This window comes from Beta vulgaris, chromosome 6 (assembly GCF_026745355.1).
Source record: "Beta vulgaris subsp. vulgaris cultivar EL10 chromosome 6, EL10.2, whole genome shotgun sequence".
Taxonomy (NCBI): domain Eukaryota; kingdom Viridiplantae; phylum Streptophyta; class Magnoliopsida; order Caryophyllales; family Amaranthaceae; genus Beta; species Beta vulgaris.
The window spans coordinates 71,836,622-71,846,265 of record NC_079207.1 but is presented as its reverse complement, the minus strand read 5'-3'; the positions used below and the strand labels follow the sequence as shown (position 1 = coordinate 71,846,265).

Below are 9,644 nucleotides of genomic sequence, written 5' to 3'. Positions count from 1 at the left end.
GATTGGGACCATAGCCTCATGGGGGCCATCTCGAAACATTGGACTAGAGATAAACATGATCTAGGCAACTACTATGATCCAACGTCGAAATTTCTGAGTCAACCCATCCCCCATGAAAGTCATCTCGTTTGAACATATTTTTTACGTCAATTGGTAAATAAAAAAAGACACGCATACAGACATATACTAGTATTACAATTAACAAATCACAACACAACACAACAAGCAATATCTTCCACAATCACGCCTTTTTGTATCAACACCCACCCACAAAAAAAACTCCACCATATAACAACACTTAGCAAGTTAGCATAGCACTACGACAACCTTCATTCTCAACAAACATTATTTCTTGCCATATTCATGGACCTTCTAATCAAGACTGGAGCAGTGAAACTCCGAAGCCACCTAGAGAAGTTCTTAGTAGGAGATGAAAACAATGAAACTGTACGTCAAAGTCGAAATGGGTCATCTCGACGAGCCATATGGATCGTGGAATTGTGTTCCCACAATCGGGATACGATTCGGCTCAAGAATTTGAGCTCGGGCCTCTACTTAACCGCATCAGATACCCCATTTCTTTTAGGAATGACGGGTAAACAAGTCGTTCAATTATCGATAGTCGATCCAACTCGAGTCGAGTGGGAGCCCATATGTGATGGGTTCCAAATAAAATTTAGAAGTGCTATAGAAGGCAAGTATTTGCGCGCAAATGGTGGGACTCCGCCTTGGAGGAACTCTGTTACGTATGATACGCCCCTTACGGGTGGTACACATAATTGGACATTTTGGGACGTTGAACCCGTTTCACTTCCGGATCTCGGGTCGAATACGGATGCCCTTTCGACGTTTTCGAGTTTCAATTCGGTTTATTCGGATGATTTGGGCGAGTCTTACCCGAATTCCCCATTGTCTGTGATATCTACTATGTCGCCACGGTTACTTACCAAGAAGGTATGTTTTTTTCTAAAAGTGTCTATTTCAGTTATGTGTTAGCATGAGTTGTACGAATGGTGTTTGGTTGACTTTGTTTTAGTTGCACTTAGAAAAGTTTGAATATGAGTGAAAGGATAAATAAGAATATTCAAGACAATTAATTGAATTAATAAGAAATTTACAGGTTATATTGGTAAATGTAATAGGGTGGATTTTTGTTTTGGATGGAGGATGAGATTGAAATTGAAGTATTGAACACTTAAAGTCTAGTTATAACAATCAAGTGGTTTTGGCATAGTAGTTGCTCATTTTGTCCCTTAACCAATTGGTCGGGGTTCGATCCTCAACCTTTGGGAATGGAAAGAGATTATTGGCCAGCCCTTTACCCTTAAGTGGAGCACCTGGGCCGAGAAGATTAGTCACTGCTATCGGCAATAGATACCTTGATTATTAAAAAAAAAAAATCTAGCAATAACTCTAGAAGACTAGAACTAATCAGCAAATGATGGTGATTTGTTATTGTGTAATTTGATACATAAAAGGCTATCCCTACCTTTTCCAAGAAAGTAGTATTTGTATTTAGTTTCACTTTTTTACTATGCACATGTTATATTTTACTAATATTTTTAACAAATGTGCTTATGTAAATTGGATTGTCTTTATGTTCAAATTTAAAGTAACAAATATTAATTTTCTTTTAGTAAAAGGCACTATAATAATTATAAGACAAAATTGAGCGTTGACAAACATAAAATGAAACAACTATTAAAATATGGAAGGGTATCAACTTGAACATACAAAAAAAGAGTTAAAGTAATTGTATAATTTCAACTTTCAAATGTGAGCTCATCATGCTTTGAAAGGTTTTTATGGTATGTTTTAAGAGTTGATCCTTCTTCAAATTAAATGTTTATGAGTTAAATATAGATCGTATAATTTTTCATTTATTTTTGTCATCTTACCACCTATTATAGCTCCTAAATATTTGTCATGAACTTTCATAAAATTATGCTCCCCACTACATGTTTGTACTTCCCTAAAAATATTCACAAGATACAACAATGTAGAAATTGATCAAGTCCGTATTTTTTTAGACTTATTTTCAGTTCAATTTAATTTCTCTTAGTTCAATTCAGTCCAGTTCATATTTTCTTAGTCCGAAAGATCCCTAAATAAAACATAGTATTATACAATTTATTAGTTACATATAAACATTTCCCTAATTTTCATTAAATGTAAAAATGAGATTAGCAACTTTAAAGGTTAATCTAAGCATGACATTGATTTTTTCAACTGGCAAATGTTAAAATAGGACTAAGAAATTAGAGGTTCCATGTGACGTCTCTTGGCTGATGGAGTAATGTAGTGTCATATAATTTCATCACTTTAAAATGGATGACTTTGTTAGCTTCTTGCTGCTTTGTTTTGCGGACCTTTCAATGCATATTGCAATATACTTCCTCCGTTTCTTTTTACTTGCAACGGTTTGACTTTTACACTATTCACCAACTCTATTTCGTTTATGTTTGGTGATTTATAGGTAAGGAAAAACATATTCATGTGGAATCTTGTTAGATTCGTCTGAATGTATATTTTCCGAATATATACTTTTTATAATTTTTATTTATCGGTAATTAAACTTATTGATGGTTTAAATTATACATTGGCAAGCGTGAAAGTCAAACTGTTGCAAGTAAAAAGAAACAGAGGAAGTAGTGACTTTCGCGTCTCTTATTTGGTTTTGACGAATTTGCGTGTTCTTGTATACCATCTCAACATTTTTTTACAGTACTCTTTGCCTAAATAAATGGATCTAGTACTAATACAGTAATACTGTGCTTAATAATTGGAAATTTGTCCCCTTTTTTTTGCCCTGAAATGATAAGTTGCTTAATAGTACCGCTTTGTTGTCCCCTCATTTGCATAGCTTCTTTTACCATCACGGTCCGCGAATATCACTATAGTTCTAACCCATCTTTATAATGGTTCGATTTCACTTTTACATAATTCACTTTAATCGTAATTTTACCTTATAGTATATGAAAATATATATTAATGGATTTATTTTAATGTATGTTTTCAAAATATCAATTTTTGTACTACCGTGAACAACCAATAATTAAATATACAAGCGGTCAAAGTTGTACTTAAAAAAATGTAAAAGTCAAATCTTGTTGCTGGATATCTCGTCCATACACATTATCTCTTTGTTTTTCGAGCCTCTAGTGGGTTACAGACAAAGCATTAAATCTAAATTTGATTATCGCGTCGTAAGATAATATATAATTGGGAATTTTTTTTTGAATGAATTTGTTGATTTTTTTTATTTATCGTATTTTCTCAGACTAATTTCTACTTTATTACTTTGCATAATACACTCTGAAAAACTTGACTTTTCTCTCCTCCATCATTTTAACAATTTTGATCTTAATTAACACACCCCTTGTAAAATTTATCTAAAAACTTATGTGAACACTTTCCATCGAAGTTTACTTCACAACTACTTCCAATGCACCTATATAAGTTCAAATTATATAGCTTAGTGAAAAACTTTGTAATTGGATACTAGGAAGGAATCAAATATCCAATTAGAATCAAAGTGCAGAAGACAAGTAAACAAAAACAATGGGGGGTCTACTAAAAGTCCAAATTTAGCACTAGTTTAATTTGATCATTACATTATTAAAAGGAATCTCTCAATCAATCATATAACCTAATGTTCTTATATATAATCGACAATTTAATATGATTGTGAAATTGAACACTTCAAATAATCAATTATTAAAAAAGCATGTGCTCTGATACCCCGCCTTTGGTGCTACTTGGCCGTGGGCCGTGGGTATCTAGAGTAGTACAAAGTTAGCCATTGATTTTATTTTATGAAATTATAAAATTGACTTCTTTTTAAAGACAACAAAAATTATTACAAGAAACAGTCTAATTTTAATATAAAATTAGACATAGTTACTAAATGAATTAAACTAGTTATTGAAAGAAATTAACTTAATTATTATTGTGCTAATCTTTTTTTTAATATTGGGCTTACCATTGCCTAATTTTAATTTAAAAGTAGGCGGTCTCTTACAAGACAAACTCTAAAGACAAACGGTTCATATAGTGATATAGGTTGGAATTTTCAATAGGTTTCCAACCAAAGCTAGGGAGCTTAGCCCTCCAAGTGCTTTTAATGAAAATAAAACTCCCAACATTAAGATAGAAAATACAATTATTACCACTAGATTAAATTTAACTTGATAAGTAATAAATTGGTACGTATAAGTCTAGGTCAAGTTATTAGCCGACATATTTGTCTTAATCCATTCGATTAGTACTTTTCCTTATTTTGATATTTTGTATTAATCATTGCATATGATTATTTACATGTAAGGAATATAGAATTATGTGAAATTCTATTTTATTTAATTAGTTTGCATATTATATATTTAAATATTAAGTTTTATAATTTTAACTTATTGATAATTATAATATATCAATGGTCCAATTCTACATGCATATAAGCAAGTGAAAAAAAAAAACTATGGATTTGTTCTTTTTAACTCATCTAAACTTATTTGACTTTGACCTTTGTTTTTGATGCATTGAACTTTGACTTATTTGAACTTATTAAACCTTATTATCTAAATTCTAAACTTATTTTTTTGTTATCATGAAATATAAGCTAGATAAACAAAACAAACCATATATATTGAAAAGTATTCCCTCCTTCTTTTTACTTGCGCGTTTTACACAAGATTTTAGACAATGTCACTTTTAACCTTTTTAAATTTCATTTAATGTAAAATAAGGGGGAAAGTTGGAAAAAGATTTTTTTTTTGGCGGAAAAACATTAATTTTTTTTTTGGTGGAAATAGTGAAAAAAGAAAAAAGTATTACTCTAAATAAGCGAAAAAAAATAATTCATTCATTGGTCAAGTACTTAAATAAGAAAATGTGACAATAAAAAAGAAACAATTAGTTAATGAAAATATAGCAAATACTTTAGGCTAGAGCTAGCTCGACAAAGTTTAGTATTTAACTCTTAATCACAAATGTGACCTTAAACTTTACTCTATCTATTTTTCAATGATTGTTGCCTTCACATGTCAAATTAAATTTCAACCATTAATTAATTTCAGTCATCTATCTATACTAATACATTAAAAGACGTTCGTAATGAAAAATCATATCACGTACGTGATGCTCTCACTAAAGGCGTTTTACTCCATGCGATCCACATACAATAAAAAATAAAAATTGCATAATATAGAGTTTAATCCCACAAGTTTTATCATCTTAATGTATAATATTAATAAATGAAAATTTTCCTTATCAGGGGTATATTCTAGGCCTAGTAACTAGTATCAAATAGAAACAAACACCTAGTAGAAGTAGGAGTAGGAGTAAATATTACTATAACAATATTATTAATTTAAATATAACATGTAATGTTTTTAGGTCCTGTTCGTTTGGATTGAGAGAAACTAAATTGAATTGAGAGTAAGCTTAAACTGAATTGAGAGTAAGCTTAAACTACGAAAAACTTAGATGAAAATAAGTATATAAAAAAACATATTTTGACTCATTTTTGAATAATGGTAAGATTGTGAATGTATTCACGGTGAAATTTATAGTATCTTGTCAAAATACAAAACAAACTTGATAACTTATTACCAGGTAAACATGTACAGTCTGCAAACTGTACACTGCATAGTGTACATGAACACAATAAATAATTTCCAGAGAAGATAAAAACAATAACAGTCGTCACAACTCACAATCAAGACACGCTCATCACAGTTACTACTCATAGGCCATAGCTGTAAAGAAAAGAAGAAAGGTAAATGAACAACCAAAACAACGAATCAAGTGGTCTTGACATAGTGGTTGTTCACTTTGTCCCTTAACCAATTGGTCGGGGGTTCGATCCTCAACCTTTGGGAATGGAAAGAGATTCTTGGCCAGCCCTTTACCCTTAAGTGGAGCACCCGGGACGAGGGGATTAGTCACTGCTATCGGCAGTGAATACCTTGGTTGTTCACCAAAAAACCAAAAAAAAAAAAAACCAAAACAACTTGGATAGACTTGGTCCATTTAGATGTAAGATTACGACATGAACAAAAACGAGTAATAACATAAAATAAAACAGTCTGTCTTCCTCAATATTGCATGCTAAAACTTCTGTCTTTGTCTTTCTTCGGTCAAAATTGTCAATTTTTTCACCACTTTCTTACTCAATATAATACACATCTTAATTTCTATCTCCTTCCCCACCGTCACCTCACCGCCTCCACATTTTCTCTCTCCTCACAAACTCATCTCAAATTCTAACACCAACCCATTTCACAAAACTCCCTTCTCTCAACTGGGTTTCCCTCCAAATCACTCAAAATCAATCCATCTATTTTTAATTAATTTATAAATTAATTAAACTGTAATTTTAACTAAAACAATATTTACTTTGAACATACAGAGATCAGGTATGGATCTATTCTACAACGCAAAATCAGTCCGTTTAAAAAGCCACCACGACAAATACTTAATCGCAGAAGAAGACGAAGAATCCGTTACACAAGACAGAAACGGGTCAGCCCGAAACGCTAGATGGGTACTTGAATTTGTTCAAGGTTCGGGTAACGCAATCCGTTTAAAAAGCTGTTATGGAAAATACTTAACAGCATCAAATCTACCTTTTTTACTTGGGATGACAGGTAGGAAAGTGGTTCAAAGTTTGCCAACTAGGCTTGATTCTTCAGTTGAGTGGGAACCCACTAGAGATGGGTCCCACGTTAAGTTAAAAACTAGGTATGGAAATTACCTTCGGGCCAATGGTGGTTTGCCACCGTGGCGAAATTCTATTACTCATGATGTTCCTCATCGTACGGCTACTAGAGATTGGGTACTTTGGGATGTTGATATTCTTGAGATTTCGGATTATGATGATAAGAAAAATGATCATGAGAAATTTGAGCCCAAGTTTGAGGAAGAAAATAAGCCCGTGTTTGTTCCGGGTCGTGGGCCGGAGAAGGTTGAGGATTTGGATTCTTTTGGGTCGGATAAGTTTAAGAAACAAGAGGTACGTTATCGAATGCACTACTTTGATGGTTAATATTTTATGTTTGTATAGGTAAATACTAAGTATTTTGTAAAGATAGATGTCATGATCTTGCATTATATTGGCTTTTATATTATTTAAAGTTCAACTTTGACCATATTGAATTATTATTGTGTAAAGATAAATATTGTTAAGATAAATGTCTTGATCTTAATTTTTGTTTGGTTAATCTTAAGGTAAGGTTTCAAAATATAATTTTTAATAATATAATGTGAGAGGAGAGAAATATAGAGAGTTTATTGCTTAAAAAAAAAGTGTAGCGAGTAATATGAAATGGAAGAAGTACTAGTGATCTTATTTTTTTTCCCTAAAACAAGTCAAAGTAAGTCGAACAGGACACTACCCAAGAGATTAAAGTATATAGTAACCTGAATTGCTGATTAGGCAGTCTTTGGTTGAGCATCTCTACTCTAAGAAAAGGGTATCTGTCATGATTGTTGATTTGGTAGATATGGAATATGGTTTAATATGATTGTTTAGTGCAAAAAAGCTGATTTGTTCCTGGATTTTGATACGAGTATTATGAAACGAAGGAAGTATTAGTGATGATCTTATTTGTTTCTCTAAAACAAGTCAAAGTAAGTCGAACACGACACTACCCAAGAGATTAAAGTATTTAGTAACCTGAATTGCTGATCAGGAAGTCTTTGGTTGAGCATCTCTATTATCTACTCTAGGAAAAGGGTATCTGACATGATTGTTGATTCGGTATATATGGAATATGATTAGATATGATTGTTTAGTGCAAAAATGCTGATTTGTTCATGGATTTTGATATGAAACAGTCAAATGTCTCTGGGACGTACTCGCCGCCTAAGCATGATGGTAGGCTGATCTACTACCATATAGCTGATGATTATGGTGGTGTTGATGATGAAGGTGAGGGTAACTCCTTTACTTTTAAAGGCCACAGTGTTGTTGAGCTGACATTGAAATTGGAGGAAGAGACAGGCCTTGAAGATATTATAGTATGCACACGTAGCCCTCTGAATGGGAAGTTGTATCCTCTACGCTTGCAGCTTCCCCCAAACAATGCAACCATGCACATTGTTGTGGTTCCGTCTACTTCCAGATGTATGTATTTCTTTTCTACCTCGTTAATACTTTACAGTTTTAAGTTTGCATTGTTGATTACGTACATTTCACCTTACACCCCTTGTCGACCTTCTGTGTTGATGCTATCAAGTATCAACTATTGGTAGACATAAATGGGAGCTCAATGGTACAGCTCCCACCTCAACCTTGAGGTTGGTGGTTCGATATTCATCAGTCATGACCCCTAGGTTGGGGTATCGTCATGGTTTCCTTGTGAGTAAAATCCGTAGTTATTGGCTTAGTTGGCTATTTTCCTTGTGGGTTGAGATCTCCATTCACCTTACTTATGGTCAGTTGTTTTCTGATCTAGACTTCAAACTTGTGAGTTGCCTATCATTCAGAGCATTCTCAATACTGGATAGAAATTCTTTGGTTTGTTAGGTTTGATGAGTAACTGTTTTGCACCTAGTTTTACTATCCTTCATTTCATGCTCTTCTTATATGTTTGTATTTCTTAAAAACCAGCTAGACTTGCAAAGGTGACATTATGATTTCTCATGATTATAATACCTGTTTGTTGCGTATTTTGTGGCATAAGAATTTACTGCAACACAATTCACTAGTTTGGTTAAATTAGTTTGGTTAAATTGTCCCCAAAGCATGCTGCAATTGTATCTACAACTTGTCATTTTTATATCACTAGGGCTTTGGCGAATTAAACAACACTGTACAAAATGCACGAGGTATTAGTATGTTCGACCTACTTGGACTTGTTTGTGAAAAAATAAATTCCAATAAGTTCTTGAGCTAAGTTCATATGAATCAAAATCACTTCAATAGAACACCCCCAAGTGTGGCCGATTGTGGAGGTAGTAAGGAATCGCAAATCGTTGTATATTAAGTCACTAATGTTGGTTATGTGCATTTATGCCAGTTCAACATTTATTTTTGTAATTTTTGTGTGTTTCATTTTATTTTATTTTCGATTTCAATGTTTCTCTTGAGCAATTTCTACGAATCCTTGAACTAAATTGATGATGGTTTGTTGATACTCCAGTGGCAGAAGAATTTGCAAAAGTTGGAATATTATGATGAGCCAAGTTTGATTTGGTAATGGTGGTTGGCATATCTCATCATGGAACACAAAAGAAACCGAGTTTTGTACAGTTTTTATGTAGGGTTTTCCTTGTAATGTTTAATGAATGGGAAACTATATATTGTCATTGCAATTGATGATACTAGAATTAGGTTTGAATATCAAAGCTGTCAAGTGTTTAGAAGTAGTGTTTGTCCCTTAATTCTTTCATATATTCTGGCCTTCTGGACTTGCCTGATTTTTGTCAAAGCTGTATTGTACTGGCAGTTTCATGGTGCTTTCTGTAAATATATATTTCTAGTCTGGGTTGGTTGTTTTTCATTCCCCTTGTGTATATTTTTAGTCAATGAGTAAAGGAATTAGCATGTATTACACAGTATCTCCAAACTCGTCTCTCCGAAACTTTTCGGATTGTTTAACTGATATACTTCCTTCGTTCTGTTTTAAATGAAACGTATGGCCTTG

At 32.9% G+C, this 9,644-nt stretch overlaps 1 protein-coding gene across 1 annotated transcript; it reads left to right on the top strand.

Annotated features, from left to right (window-relative positions):
- Positions 1-201: 201 nt before the first annotated feature.
- LOC104898002 (uncharacterized) lies at positions 202-9,500 on the top strand. The gene is made up of 4 exons (XM_010684993.4): positions 202-954; positions 6,407-7,009; positions 7,834-8,122; positions 9,141-9,500. Exons 1-4 carry the CDS (start codon positions 364-366, stop codon positions 9,173-9,175), a joined length of 1,518 nt encoding a protein of 505 aa, XP_010683295.1. The 5' UTR covers positions 202-363; the 3' UTR covers positions 9,176-9,500.
- The last annotated feature ends 144 nt before the right edge of the window (positions 9,501-9,644 follow it).